This window comes from Balaenoptera borealis (genome assembly GCF_965194805.1).
Source record: "Balaenoptera borealis genome assembly, chromosome: 13".
Lineage (NCBI taxonomy): Eukaryota > Metazoa > Chordata > Mammalia > Artiodactyla > Balaenopteridae > Balaenoptera > Balaenoptera borealis.
Window position 1 is genome coordinate 42088649 of NC_138870.1, and position 16251 is coordinate 42104899.

The 16251-nt window shown below is 36.9% G+C and overlaps 1 protein-coding gene across 5 annotated transcripts in view; it reads left to right on the forward strand.

Annotated features, from left to right (window-relative positions):
• Positions 1-16251, forward strand: part of SPATS2 (spermatogenesis associated serine rich 2) — a 140238-nt gene that overhangs the window by 101976 nt on the left and 22011 nt on the right. For all 5 annotated transcript variants that reach the window (XM_082352438.1, XM_082352442.1, XM_082352440.1 and 2 more), the window contains 4 exons: positions 4-112; positions 1242-1291; positions 13404-13665; positions 15197-15376. In XM_082352438.1, the coding sequence (XP_082208564.1) occupies positions 4-112; positions 1242-1291; positions 13404-13665; positions 15197-15376 (601 nt within the window). The remainder of the gene's footprint in view (positions 1-3; positions 113-1241; positions 1292-13403; positions 13666-15196; positions 15377-16251) is intronic.

Consider the following 16251-nt stretch of genomic DNA (forward strand, 5'->3'; position numbering starts at 1 on the left):
CAGATAAATGCAGTACGTGCAATAGTTCCCAATAAGAGTAACAATGAAATTATCCTGGTTTTGCAGCACTTTGATAATTGTGTGGACAAAACAGTACAAGCATTCATGGAAGGTAATCCTAGCTCAATATTTTTATAAGTTTGTATTTGTTCAAATAGAAGTTGCTTCAGCATTCTATAACATTCATTTGGCAATCTGGTGTTTCATAGATGATATAGCAGACGCCATGATAACATAACATACCATGCCATTTTTAAAGATATCTCTTAAAGCTCCCTATTTCAGCCCTAGAAGTAATTCGTTCATAAGCTATATAATACCTGGAATAAGAGACAAGCTGAGAAGACTCCATCATTTTATTCAGAACGTTCTCTAATGGCAGTTAAGAAGAAATTAGGTGGCCAGTGGTATAAGGGACTTGATTGGAGTTGGGTTTACTAAGAATTTAAGAAACAATGACAAAGTAGTGGTCCAGTAGCTTAGCCACAGATGGCAGATTCAGGGACTCAACATTCTTTTTCAGGCTCCAGTACCATTTAGTTTGGCTCTGGCAAGTGATTCAAATATATGGGTTTGAGTGTCCTTACCTACCATACAAAAAATGGTAGGCTTAGCCAAGCCTTCTGATTTATAGAGTTGAGGAGTGTTTTACAAACTTCTTTCCATATAACTTGTTTGGGAAAAAATGCCTAAAGCTATCGCATCATTGAACAGTGACAGCAACATCAGAATAGGTCTCCCTGTTTCTATTTTTCTGAATTTACCAGTATAGAATAAACATGTCCAAATACTGTAAGGTTTTTCTTCGTCTTCATCTGTTTTCTTTATAATGTTAATATTTGGGTCTAGGGTAGTATACAGTTCTCTCTGAAACAGTGTAGCTAAGGTGGTGTGTAATCTTCTGGAGGAGAGAGGATACCATACTTGGGCTGAAACCAGTCATCTTTGTATTCGGTCAAAGATATATAAATAAAAGAATCTTTAAAATGGTCAGGCTACATTAGTCTCTTCTTGGAAGAACTTACTGAGGAAATTGAATGGAGAAGGGGGATCTAAATGGGCAGGTATTCTAAAAGGTAAGCATGATATGATTATCTCATTACATTAGCTTAGAGACTTGAACCTTAACTTTTCCTATTGGGAACTTGGGAGATTTTCCAGCAGTTACAAAATTCAGGGACACTAATTTCTGCTTAAGCATGCATGTGGTAGAAAAAATATGTAATTGGTTTCTCTTACAGGTAGTGCCAGTGAAGTACTCAAAGAATGGACAGTAACAGGCAAGAAAAAGGTAAAAATGAATTAAATTTAGAAGTCTGATATCGATATTTGTATTATAAAAAAATTTAGGCTCTGCAAAAATATTTGAAAGATTTACATATGCATCTTCAGTTTACCTGGTTAAGAAAAGTTTTCTTCTATGACATTGAAACACAGCTATGTACATAGACTACCACACATTCTCCTCCATGTGATTTTAGGCAGGAAGCAGAGTGACTCTGCCATGGTACAATTGTGGAGGGTATTAATATTATTAATATTAATATTAGGCAGCGATGAAACTAGAGAGCATGTCAAGGAAAGCAGAGCTCCTCTAGAGAAAGTGATCTAGTCCAGCGGTTTTCAACATAATTCATATCATAGGTCAGTTAAAATAGTTCAGATTTTTAGGTCAGACCACTTGTGTTGTAATCTCTGATACTAATGAGCTTTGGCTTAAATCCTAAAGAGGGGCTTTGCTACTATTAGCTATGCAGAGGGGTCTGATGGTCCAGTTCAGGGAGGTAGAAGGCACTTGGGCTGTGGAGTCAGTCAAAACTGGATTTATATCCTTTTTCACTACTTACTGGCTTTATTTCCTGGGAATATTGTTTAACCTTAGTGTGCCTTAGTTTGCTTATCTATAAAATAGGAAAATAATGTTAACAAATGCAAGTACTTAATACAGTGTCTAACATATCAGTTCTCCTTATCCACTTAAAACCAAAATGCTTTCCCCAAAGGATACTAGCTGGCCTCAGAATGCTTCCCATAGCTCTTTACTCTAAATCTGGTTTCTTTAGGAAGTGCTTGAAGTGTGAATTTCAATCAAGTATCTCTATGAAATCTCTTTAGGGTCTATATTAGGTTAGTGCTGGAGTTCTGGAATACTTTCTTTTTTTTTTTTTTTTTAAACATATTAATTTCTTTTTTATTTATTTATTTTTGGCTGTGTTGGGTCTTCGTTTCTGTGCGAGGGCTTTCTCTAGTTGTGGTGAGCGGGGGCCACTCTTCATCGCGGTGCGCGGGCCTCTCACTATCGCGGCCTCTCTTGTTGCGGAGCACAGGCTCCAGACGCGCAGGCTCAGTAGTTGTGGCTCACGGGCCTAGTTGCTCCGCGGCATGTGGGATCTTCCCAGACCACGGCTCGAACCCGTGTCCCCTGCATTGGCAGGCAGACTCTCAACCACTGCGCCACCAGGGAAGCCCCTGGAATACTTTCTTGATGACTCCACATCACTTCATTAGGAGTTCTGTTAAGTCTTGATTAAAGCAGGCTTGACCTCAATGACCCTTGAGAATTTTTTCCAAGAAGAACTTAATACTACTATAGATTCCCCTGAAGCTCTCCATACCTGTAGCTTTGAATATTTGCTTAACTTCTTCCCATTGCTTTCACCTAACGTGAGTGTGTGTTCTGGAGAACAGCAGCTTATTAATTTATTGGCCCAGGATAATAGGTTATTAGTGATGTGAGATATGCATGAAGCTGGAAAAGTATGTGTTGGAGACATAAATTTCTTAAAATTTGGAGAAAGAAAAATGGCTTCAGTTTGGCAGTCCCAAACACCCAAATCTAGTTCAGTTAACTGCTGGGATTAGTTCAATAGGATGTGACCATGAACAGTTACTGGGACAGGTATTATATACATAGGACAGTGATATGAAAACTTAGCCAGTTCACATGGGAGAAAGTATTTACGAGAAAGAGAGATGAGAGCTGTTGAGAGGAAAAAATTATATCTAGCGTTACAGTAGTATTCCTGTTAGGGCTGTGAAAGGGGTTTAGGGTAAAATTAATTCAGTCATGTCAGTCTAGCCTTAGAAATAGAATTAAGTATTTCTAGTAGAGCTGTGGTTTGACAAAATAAAAGGGAAAGGATTTTTGTTTGTTTTAATTTTAGTATTTGCATAGGTAATATATTCATGTGGCTCAAAATTCAAAGCTATAGAAGTGAATATACTGAAACATCTTTATCCCTGGGGATAGTTCCCAGCCATTTGGTTCCACACACCAGAGGCAAACTGTATTATCAATTTCTTATGTATCTTATGGGATATTTTATGCATATATATAAGCAAATATGAATATATATTCTCCTCTTTGCTTGCTCCTTTTTTTTTTTTTTTTTAAATTTATTTATTTATTTATTTATGGCTGTGTTGGGTCTTCGTTTCTGTGCGAGGGCTTTGTCCAGTTGCGGCGAGCGGGGGCCACTCTTCATCGCGGTGCGCGGGCCTCTCACTGTCACGGCCCCTCCCGTTGCGGAGCACAGGCTCCAGACGCGCAGGCTCAGCAGCTGTGGCTCACGGGCTTAGTTGCTCCGCAGCATGTGGGATCCTCCCAGACCGGGGCACGAACCCGTGTCCCCTGCATTGGCAGGCAGATTCTCAACCACTGTGCCACCAGGGAAGCCCTATTTATTTATTTTTATATTTATCTTTGGCTGTGTTGGGTCTTCGTTTCTGTGCGAGGGCTTTCTCTAGTTGTGGCAAGCGGGGGCCACCCTTAATCGCGGTGCGCGGGCCTCTCACTATCGCGGCCTCTCTTGTTGCGGAGCACAGGCTCCAGACGCGCAGGTTCAGTAGTTGTGGCTCACGGGCCTAGTTGCTCCGCGGCATGTGGGATCCTCCCAGACCAGGGCTCGAACCCATGTCCCCTGCATTGGCAGGCAGACTCTCAACCACTGCGCCACCAGGGAAGCCCTGCTTGCTCCTTTTTCATGTAATATATCTTGGAGCTTATTCCATGTCAATATATAAAGAGCTTTCGTGGTTTTTTTATGAATGTATACTCATCCTACTGTTTAGATGTACCATAACTTATGTAACCGTTCCTTTATTGATCAACATTTGGGTTGTTTGCAATCCTTCGCTGTTATTAACAATACTTCAGTGAATAACCTTGTACATATATTACTTTGCATGTGTTAGTATCACCTAGGATAAACTCCTAGAAGTGGAATTGCTGGGTCAAAGTGTATATGTATTTGTAGTTTTGATAAGTATTACCAGATTGCTATAGAGAGAATACCACTTTGCACTCCCACAAGTGATATATGAAAATGCCTGTTTCTTTATACCCTCAACCCTACAGTGTTCTGAAACATTTTGAACTTCGCTAATCCAATAGGTGAAAAATGATATTATAGTGCAGTTTTTTTCCAAATGTTTTTTTACTGTGGTAAAGTACACATAAAATTTACCATCTTAACCATTCCAGATCTTTCTCTCTCCATTTCTTTTTTGTTTTTGTTTTTGTTTTTGGCTTTTATTCTAAGTCAATATCTGGACTAATATGCCAACGAAGGGTTTATATTTTACTTCTTTTTTTAAAAAAATTGAGGTAACATACTGGATTGACATATACATACTACTATATATAAAATGGATAACTAATAAGAACCTACTGTATAGCACAGGGAACTCTACTCAATACTCTGTAATGACCTATATGGCAATAGAATCTAAAAAAGAGTGGATATATGTATATGTATAACTGATTAACTTTGCCGTACAGCAGAAACGAACACAACTTTGTAAATCAACTATACTCCAATAAAAATTAATTTTAAAAAATTGAGGTATAATTGACACATAAAATTATATTAGTTTGAGGTGTACAATATAATGATTCAGTATTTATATGTATTGTGAAATGATCACCACAATAAGTCTAGTTAACATTCAGCACCATAATGGTATCAAAAAAATTTTTTTTGTCATGATGAGAACTCTTAAGATCTACTCTTAGCATCTTTCAAATATACATCTCCAGAACTCCTTTCATTTTATAAAACTGAAACCCTATACTTATTAAAAAGTAACTCTCATTCCCACCTCCCTTCTGCCCCTGGCAACCACCACTCTACTTTCTGTCTCTATGATTTTGACTACTTTAGATAACTCATATAAGTGAAATCATACAGTAATTGTCTTTTTGTGACTAGCTTATTCAATTAGCATAATGTTCTCAAGTTTCATCCATGTTGTAGCATATTAGAGAATTTCCTTCCTTTTAAAGGCTGAATTATATTCCATTGTATGTATGTATCATATTTTGTTTATCCATTCATCCATCAGTGGACACTTGGGTTGCTTCCATATTTTAGCTGTTGTGAATAAATGGATGTACAAATATGTCTTCGAGACCCTGTTTTCAGGTCTTTGGGGTATATAGCCAAAAACGGAATTGTTGGATCATACGATAATTCTAATTTTTTGAGGAACCACAGCAGCTGTACCATTTTATATACCTACCAACAGTGCACAAGAGTCCCAGTTTATCAACAGCCTAACACTTGTTTTCTGTTTTTTCTGATAATAGCCATTCTAATGAGTATGAGATTATATCTCATTGTAGTTTTGATTTTCATTTCCCTTATGATTAGTGACATTGAGCATTTTCATGTGTTTGACCATTTGTATATCTTCTTTGGAGAAATGTCTATTCAAGTCCTTTGCCTATTTTTTAATCAGGTGGTTTTTGTTGTTGTTGTTGTTGTTGAGTTTAAGTTCTCTATATATTCTGTATATTAATCCCTTAGATATATGATTTGCAAATATCTTCTCACATTCTGTGTGTTGCCTTTTTTCTCATGAAGTCCAATTTGTCTGTTTTTTTTCTTTTGTTAACTGTGCCTTTGATGTCATATCCAAGAAATCATTGCCAAATCCAGTATTGTGAAGCTTTTGTCCTACATCATTTTCTTCTAACAGTTTTATTGTTTTAGGTCTTACATTTAAATGTTTGATCCATTTTGAGTTAATTTTTGTATAATGTTTTAGGTAAAGGTCCAACTTTATTCTTTTACACGTGGACATTCCAGTTTCCCCAGCATTATTTGTTGAAAAGACTGTCGTTTTCCCATTGAGTGGTTTTGGCACCCTTGTCAAAAATCATTTAGGCATATAGCATATCTATGAGAGTTTATTTCTGGGCTCTCTATTCTATTCCGTTGGCCTATATGTTTGTCTTTTTTTTTTTTCTTTTTCTTTCCTTTTTTAAGTTTTTTGGCCATGCTGTGCGGCATGTAGCATCTTAGTTCTCTGACTAGGGATCAAACTCGCTCCCCCTACAGTGAAAGGGCAGAGTCTTAACCACTGGACCTCCAGGGAAGTCCCTATATGTCTGTCTTTATACCAGTACTACACTGTTTTGATTATTGTAGCTTTGTAGTAAGTTTTGAAATCAAGTTGTGTAAGTCTTCGTGTTTTGTTCCTCTTTTTCTTTTTTTAAAAAATTTTTATTGAAATGTAGTTGATTTACAGTGTTGTGTTAATTTCAGGCATATATAGCAAAGTGATTCAGTTATACACACACACACATATACTTTTTTAGATTCTTTTCAATTGTAGGTTATTACAAGATATTGAGTATAGTTCCCTGTCCTTGTTGGTTATCTATTTTATATATAGTCGTGTATATATTTTAAGCCCAAACTTCTGATTTATCCCTCCCCGCCCCCCACACCTTTCCCCTTTGGTGACCGTAAGTTTGTTTTCTATGTCTGTGAGTCTGTTTCTGTTTTGTAAGTAAGTTCATTTGTATCATTTTTTTAGATTCCACATATAAGAGATATCATATGATATTTGTCCTTCTCTGTCTGACTTCACTTAGTATGATAATCTCTAGGTCCTCTTTTTCAAGATTGTTTTGGTCCCTTGAGATTCCATATGAATTTTAAGATGGGTTTTTCTATTTCTGCAAAAAATATCATTGGGATTTTGATATGGATTGCACTGAATCTGTAGATCACTTTGGGTACTACTGACATTTTAATATTAAGTCTTCCAGTTCATGAACATGTAATGTGTTTCCATTTATTTATGTCTTCTTTAATTTCTGTCTACAGTGTTTTATAGTTTTCATTGTACAAGTCTTTCACTTCCTTGGGTTAAGTTAATTCCTAAGTATTTTATTCATTTTGATGCTATTGTAAATTGACTTATTTTGTAATTTACTTTTTAGATTGTTAGTTCATGTATTGAAGTACAACTGATTTTTTTTATTTTTGGATTCTTTGGTCCCGCCCCCACTTCTTATTTTTATTTTTTTATTTTTTAAATTTTTAATTTTTAAATATTTATTTATTTATTCATTTATTTATTAGGCTGCATTGGGTCTTAGTTGTGGCATGCGGGATCTTCGTTGCAGCACATGGGATCTTTCATTGCGGCGCGCAGGCTCTTCATTGTGGTGTGCGGGCTTCTCTCTAGTTGTGGTGTGTGGGCTCCAGAGCACGTGGGCCCAGTAGTCGCAGTGTACGGGCTTCGTTGCCTCACAGCATGTAGGATCTTAGTTTCTTGACCAGGGGTCGAACCCGCGTCCCCTGCATTGGAAGGTAGATTCTTAACCACTGGACCACGAGGGAAGTCCCCCGAAGTACAACTGATTTTTGTGTGTTGACTTTATATCCTGCTGCTTTGCTGAATTTATCTATTTGTTCTAACTGTGTGTGTGTGTGTGTGTGTGTGTGTGTGTGTGTAATCTTTAGCGTTTTCTACATATAAGATCATATCATCTGCAAACATATTTTACTTTTTCCTTTCCCACTTAGATGCCTTTTATTTCTTTTTCTTTCCTAATTGCCCTGGCTATAACTTTCAGTACTGTGTGGAATAGAAGTGGCAAAAGTGGGCATTCTTACGTTGTTCCTGATCTTTGAGGAAAAGCTCTAGTCTTTGACCATTGTTCACTGTGGGTTTTCATATATGGCTTTTATTATTTTGAAGTAGGTTTCTTCTAATCCCCATTTTTTAGTGTTTTTATCATAAGAAGGTGTTGAATTTTGTCACATATTTTTTCTGCATCAATTAAGATGATCATGTGGGGTTTTTTTTCCCTTTATTCTGTTAGTATGGTGTATTACATTGATCGATTTCCTTAAGTTGAACCATTCTTGTGTTCAAGGAATAAATCCTACTTGGTCATGGTGTATAATCCTTTTAGTATGCTGCTGAATTTGATTTGGTACTGTTTTGTTGAGAATTTTTGCATCAGTGTTCATAAGGGATATTGCTTTGTAGTGTTTTTGTCTGGCTAAGTATCAGGGTAATGCTGGCCTCATAGAAAGAGTTAGATAATGTTCCCTTCTCTTCAGCCATTTTTTGTTTTGTTTTGTTTTTGTTTTTTAAAGTTTGACAAGAGTAAGTGTTTGGTAGAATTCACTAGTAAAGCCATTGGGTCCAGCGCTTTTCTTTGTCAGGAAATTTTTGATTACTGATTCAATCTCCTTACTAGTTAGATTTTCTATTTCTTCATGATTTAGTATTGGTAGGTTTTGTTTCTAGGAATTTAAACATTTCATCTAGGTTATACAATTTGTTGGTGTACAATTGTTCATAGTATTTTCTTAGAATCCTTTTTATTTCCATAGAATTGGTAGTAATGTACACACTTCCATTTCTTATTTTAATAATTTGAATCTTCCCTCTTTTTTTCTTAGTCCATCTAGCTAAATGTTTGTCAATTTTGTTGATCTTTTCGAAGAACCAACTTTTGCTTTTATTGATTTTCTCTACTTTTCTGTTCTCTATTTCATTTATCTCTGCTCTAATCTTTATTATTTTCTTCCTTCTGCTAGCTTTGGGTTTACTTTGTTCTTTTTATTTATTTTTTTCCTAGTTCCTTAAGTTATAAAGCTAGGTTGTTAATTTGAGATCTTAGTTTTTAAGGTAAGCATTTGTAAATTTCTTCCTTAGCACCCCTTGTAAGTTTTGGTATATTGTATTTTCATTTTCATTTATCTCTAAGTATTTTCTAATTGCCCTTGTTATTTCTTCTTTGATCCAGTCATTGTTTTAAAATGTGTTGTTTAATTTTCACAATATCGTAGATTTTCAAGTTTTTCTTCTGTTACTGATTTCTAACTTTATCCCATTGTGGTCAGAGAAGACACTTTGTATGATACCTATCTTTTAAAATCTGTTGAGACTTCATCTGTGCCCCAGCGTATCATCTATCCTGGAAAATGTCACACGTGCACTTGCGAAGAATATGTATTCTATTGTTGTTAGGTAGAGTGTTCTGTATACGTCTGTTAGATCTAGTGGGTCTGTTGCATTCTTTAAATCCTTTATTTCTTTACTTATCTTCTGTCTAGTTATTCTGTCCATTACTGTGAGTAGGGTATTGAAGTCTCCAAGTATTATTGTAGAACTGTCTATTTCTTCCTTCAATTCTGTCAGTTCTTGCTCCATATATATAATTTTTAAAAGATTTATTATTTATTTACTTACTTATTTTTGGCTGCATCAGGTCTTAGTTGCAGCACGTGGGATCTTTGTTGAGGCATGCAGGATCTTTCATTGTGGCGCGCAGGCTTCTCTCTAGTTGTGGCGTGCGGGTTTTCTCTTCTCTAGTTGTGGCATGCAGGCTGGGCGGGTGGGCTCTGTAGTTGTGGCATGCGGGTTCCAGAGCACATGGGTTCTGTAGTTTGCAGCACGCAGGCTCTGTAGTTGAGGCACACAAGCTCAGTAGTTGTGGCTCGTGGGCTTAGTTGCCCCGCGGCATGTGGGATCTTAGTTCTCTGACCAGGGATTGAACCTGCATCCCCTGCATTGCAAGGCAGATTCTTTACCACTGGACCACCAGGGAAGTCCCTGCTCCATATGTTTTGATGGTCTGGGTTTGTCAGGTGCATAAATGTTTCTAATTGTTAAATCTTCTTTCTGTATTGAACTTTTTATTAATGTATAATGTCCTTCTTTGTCTCTTGTAAGCTTTTTTTATTTAAAGTCTATTTTTGTCTGATATGAGTCCAGCCATCCCTGCTCTCTTTTGGTTGCTATTTGCATGGAATATATTTTTCCATTCTTTCACTTTCAATCTATCTGTGATTTTAAATATAAAGTGAGTCTCTTGTAGACAGCATATAGTTAGATAGTGTGTATTTATCCATTCTGCCATTCTCAGTCTTTCGATTATAGAGTTTAATCCATTTGCATTTAAAGTAATAACTGATAGGGAGGGACTTCTTTCATTGTGCTATTTGTTTTCAATGTTTTTAGATTTTTTGTCCCTCATTTTCTACATTACTGTATTTTTGTGTGTTTAATCAATTTTTTGTAGTGAAATGTTTAAATTCCTGTCTCATTTCCTTTTGTGTATAAGCTGTAGCTATTTTCTTTATGGTTACCATGGGGACTCCATTTAACATCCTAAAGTTATAACACTCTAATTAAATTTATACCAACTTAACTTCAATAACATACAAAATTTTTGTTCCTTTACAGCTCCATCCCCACCCTTTTTGGTTGTTGATGTCACAAAATTACATCTTTATACATTGTGTGCCCAAAAGTATAAACTAATAATTCTTTTAACTGCATTAGTCTCTTAATTATGTAGAGAACAAGATCTGGAGTTACAAACCAAAGTTGCAGTAATATTAGATTTTAGACTGATAGTTGGTTTTTTTTTTTTAATGTATTAGTCTTTTAAATAATGTAGAAAACAAAAAGTACAGTTACAAAACATTGTTACAATAATACTAGCTTTTGTAATTGCTTACGTATTTTACCTTTATCAAGTTCTTTATTTCTCCATATGCCTTCAAATTACCATCTAGTGTTCTTTCATTTCATGTTACAGGACTCCCTTGAGCATTTCTGGCAGGGCAGGTCTGGTGGTTATGAACTCCCTCAGCTTTTGTTTATCTGGGAATGTCTTAATTTACCCCTCAGTTTTGAAAGACAGTTTTGCCACATATAGGATTCTTGGTTGACAAGTGTTTTTTTTTTTTTTTAGTGCTTTGATTATATCTGCCTTCTGGCCTCCAAAGTTTCTGATGAGAAATCTGCTAATAATCTCACTGATGATCTCTTGTGTGTGACAAGTAGCTTCTCTATTGTTGCTTTCAAGATTCTCTCTTTGTTTTTGTCTTTTGAAAGTTTGATTACAATGTGTCTCACTGTCTCTTGGAGTTCATTAAGCTTCTTGGATGTTTATAGTCTTGTCTTTCACCAGATCTGGGAAGTTTTCAGCCATTATTTCTTCAAACATTCTTCCCTTTCCCTCCTCCCCTTCTCCAGTTTACACGATGCTATGTTGGTTTGCTTGATGGAGCCCCACAGGTCCCTTAGGCTCTGTTCACTTTTCTTCAGTCTTTTCTTTCTCTTCCTCAGACTCAATAATTTCAATTGTGCTATCTTCAAATTCACTGATTCTTTCTTCTGCCTTTGAATCCCTTTAGTGATTTTTTAAAAATTTAAGTTATCATACTCTTCAGCTCCAGAATTTCTTTTTTGATTTCTTTTTAGGTTTTCTAATATTTCCATTTTGTTTGTACTTTGTTTTCTTGACTTTTCCCACATCTTCCTTCAGTTCTTGGAGCATCTTTAAGACTGTTGTTTTAAAGTCTTTAAATTAAAAACAAAAACAAAACAAAAAATGCACTAGGCATTTGAGGAAAAAAAATTCTCCTTACAGAAACTGCTAGCTTGGGAACATATTACGAATCCAAGTTTACATAATTAAAGTGAATCTTTGGATGAAAAAATAAATTCTTTTTTTTTAAATTTATTTATTTATTTTTGGCTGCATTGGGTCTTTGTTGCTGCACATGGGCTTCCTCTAGTTGCCGCGAGCAGGGGCTACTCTTCATTGCAGTATGTGTGCTTCTCATTGCGGTGGCTTCTCTTGTTGTGGAGCACAGGCTCTAGGCGCACAGGGTTCAGCAGTTGTGGCATACAGGCTCAGTAGTTGTGGCTCACGGGCTCTAGAGCGCAGGCGCAGTAGTTGTGGTGCATGGGCTTAGTTGCTCCGCAGCATGTGGGATCTTCCTGCACCAGGGCTCGAACCCGTGTCCCCTGCATTGGCAGGCAGATTCTTAACCACTGAGCCACCAGGGAAGTCCCTAAATTCTTTAATATATCTCCCAACAGGTCTTTTTCAGGGCAAGTTTCTGTTGATTTATTTTTTTCCTTTGTATTGGCCACACTTTCTTGTTTCTTTGTGTACCTTGCGATATTTTTGTTGAAAACTAGACATTTTAATCTAATAATTTGATCACTCTGGAAATCAGATTCTCCCCCTTTCTCCAGATTTGCTGGTTTTTGTTATTATTATATTTTTAAATTGTTGTAAGCTGTCTCTGAACCAAGGGTCAGCCTAAGGTGTAAACTTAAGGTTTTCTCAGGTCTTTTCTAAGCTTTTCCCTGGGCATGCATTGGTTACTTTGAAATTTTTTCTATATATGCAGTTGTTTTTGAACGTCCTAGTCTTTGATATCTGGCTCCCAAAAGGGAATAAAGAAAAATGAAGTGGGGAGGAAGGGGACCACCCCTTTAATTCCCCTGAAGGTCACTTCAGCCAGAGGGGGAGGGGCTTGCAACAGTGAGAGGAGGTACAACAACAGTGGTTGCCTTCCTCTTTGTCTCTACCTTTGTAATCAAAAGCAGCAGTCAGTGATCACAACACAGATCCCAGATATTTGAAGGACAGGTTCCTTTTTGCCTACCCTGGCTTCAGCAAGCTACGTGCCAGCTGTTCCAAGAACAGGTGCACAGCTGCCTGTTCCCTAGCTGGGGGTGGGGGGTGAGTATCTGCTACAGAGCTCAGATCTGAAATTGACTGAAATTAACCACAATTTACCATCCAAGTCTTCTGGAAATTATAAGCCTTCAATAGACTCCAGAGTTCCAAAATAGTTAGACAGATTCTGCCAGTGTAATTGTTGTCTAGGTGGGGAGACAGATTTCTGATGCAGCATCCTCTGCAGTGCAGATTTAATTTGTCTTTATTAGACTGAAGTTTCACTTCATTCCATATGTTTATATCCTACACCACTTTTTCTGTCGGGTTATTGTTTTGTTTGTTTTTTGTTAGAGCTCTCTCTTTATATTTAGTTCTGTATATATTACACATTTTTTTTCACATTTTTCAATTTATCTTTTGATCTTTCTTATGGTGGGTTTTGCCATGCTTTAATATTTTATTTTTATGTGTTTGAGTTTATCCAAAGTATCTTACATAGTTATGTTAGTCAGTAGTTGAACATATACAAAAATGTGTTCAGTTTCTGGAAGAGCAAATGAGAAGTTGGTAACATTGGTTGCCTTTGGGCAGCTGGAGTTACCTCTCTGGATTGTGGGGGGTGTTCTTTTTCTTTTCTTTTTTTCAAATCTTTAATAACCATTAGAACAAAAAGAAGAAAAGCAAACCAAAACCTGCAGCAGAACCAAGTAACAGTATCCCAGATTCCAATAAACTGGTTTCCATTCAAGAGGAACAGTCTGCGCCTTCCTCAGAGAAAGGTGGTATTAATGGTTACCATGTCAACGGCGCCATCAATGATACTGAGTCTGTGGACTCACTCAGTGAAGGTATGGAGGCACTTTCAATAGATGCCAGAGAATTGGAGGATCCTGAGTCTGCCACACAAGATATGCTGGATAGAACAGGTGAGTATATTAACAACAGATCTTTGAAAAGTTCCATTCTATTGAAAAATACAGGGGCTTCCTGGTTGAGAAACCAATCAATAAATTAAATCTAGTTAGTCTTTTACTTTTTAGTTTTGTTACCTCTTATGTGAAAGAGTCATATTTTGTAATTATCAAAGGCCTAGAAAAATATAATTCTTGTTCCATTGTCTCATATTTTAATTTTAGTCTAAATCAGCCTTATGGAAATCTTCTAATAGTCCCGTAGTACTTAGAGATTACAGAACATGACCTTCAGATTTTTTTTTTTTTTTTTAGCACTTTTTAATTATTATTTATTTATTTATTTGTCTGTGTTGGGTCTCCATTTCTGTGCGAGGGCTTCCCATAGCTGCGGCAAGCGGGGGCCACTCTTCATCGTGGTGCGCGGGCCTCTCACTATGGTGGCCTCTCTTGTTGCGGAGCCCAGGCTCCAGACGCGCAGGCTCAGTAATTGTGGCTCACGGGCCTAGTCGCTCCGCGGCATGTGGGATCCTCCCAGACCAGGGCTCGAACCCGTCTCCCCTGCATTAGCAGGCAGACTCTCAACCACTGTGCCACCAGGGAAGCCCCAGATGTTTTTTTAATTTCACACTTATTAAGGAAAATGATGATGATGAGCTGATGTTGATATTATTATTCTAAGACCCAACACAATGAGGAATATATAAGCATAACTGTAATCCCATGGCTTTCATTATAAGTAGACTGTTGGTTTTTTTAGTCCCACATTTGTTTTTTAGTAAAGAATTAAGTTTAGTTTTATTTGTAAATTCAGGTATCTTGTACCTTTTGTTTCATTAACCATTTTGATGAGTGCTGGGAAGATATTGGGAATATATTTTTTAAAATAGGCTTTGTAATTACTTGTTTGTTAATCCAGTTCCCCTTGCTCTGTTGCTGCTGGCTTTATAAATGTAATGCCAATTTTAAAATTATGCTGTACTTTTCAGATGTTCTTTTATTGATTAGTTCACACGCACACACACACAAAGACTTAGAGAAAAACATAGCACCTCAAACAAACCAAAGATAGTCAATGGCTTTCATTTTTTTCTGAACTAGCTTTCCTCTCATTTCCTAACTCTTTGCCCTCTCTATTCCCTAAAGCTTTTAAAACTCTTCTTTCCCTGGGACAGTGTAAAACTCTTTTCCTCGACATAACTTACAGAAGCTTGTCAGAAGGTGGTGATACTGACTCTCTTCACTTCCTTGTGCCCAGAACTACAAGGAAGTTACCAAGGTACAGGGAATGAGCTAGCCTATCTGGAGATGGGTTAACAAAGAATCCTCCTCTTCAATTAGGATTGAAGCCTTTTAGGGCTAAGCCAGATAATACTCATAGCCTCACTGACTCTGCTCTTTGTTCTATTTTGTCAGTTGATTCTGTTCACAACCTTTAAAGAGGCATCATTTTGGCGCATTTTTACCTTTTTTCTTTGTGTATACTTAAGACTGCTTGATTTACCCCTAAATTGTGCTCTAATATACTGGCCTCTTCCTTTGACAGGATCCATGCTGGAGAATGGTGTCTCTGATTTTGAGTCCAGGCCTTTGACTGTGCACTCTGCTCAGAATTCTCAACAGAATAGAAATGCTGCCAAATCTCTCTCAAGACCTACCATAGGACCTCAGCTTTCAAATCTAGGAATGGAAGATGTTCCACTCTCTTCCACCAACAAAAAGCTAGGTAAATCAGAGGCCTTCCTTTGAGAGAAAACAATAAAATCTGTGTTTTTAGCTAAAGAGGGCAAATTATCTTTGTTCTCATAGGTAAGGTTTCAGAATGGGCAGCAGGTAATACTTTTTCTGTTTTCCAGGCAGTGTCTATCCACGCTTTCCCCGTTTTGTGTACACAGTTGGAGTCTGATAGTAGTTTAGATGCTGTACAGTCTTGCTACAATAATGGGGATCGTTTTTGTGAGCGAAAGTCAAGGATGCCAGGATGACTTTTCTGCTAACATTAACCTGTTTGTTTTATTTGCTTTACTGCAACATTTCTGTGCTATTTTCTTCACTTTTATCTCCTGGTTGACTCAACAGTAAAAAGCTCTGCCATCTCTGAAATGACCCTTTGAAGAAATATTTTAATTTCTCTTCACAACTTCATGCTCTTACTGATACCTGTAAGACTATAGCTTTAAACAAGGTCATTTTTTCTTAAGCATTTACTTAGCATTGACTGATGGTAGCCATTTGCTTTTTTTTTTTAACTATAATAGTTATTTAAATAATCAGCCAATAATTAAACAGATAGAGATAATAGCCCTTCTGCCATACATCTGAGCATGGCAGTCCACTCACCTGAACAAATGAAACAGAGAAATGTAAAAGACACTTGTAACCTGTAGCTCTTTATTGAATTATTTATTCCACATGAGCCAAATTTAATTAGCGAAGCTCTCCTTTTTCATCTTTCTAACATAGCCCTCAACTTGGTGCAGAAAGGCAAGTCAGAGACGATTTAGTCAAGCAAAAATAAAGGCACAGGGCTTGAAAGCTTTTAGGTAGATTTTAAAGAAATCAAGTTGAGATGAGGAAGGATTTAAATAAAAAATTGAAAAT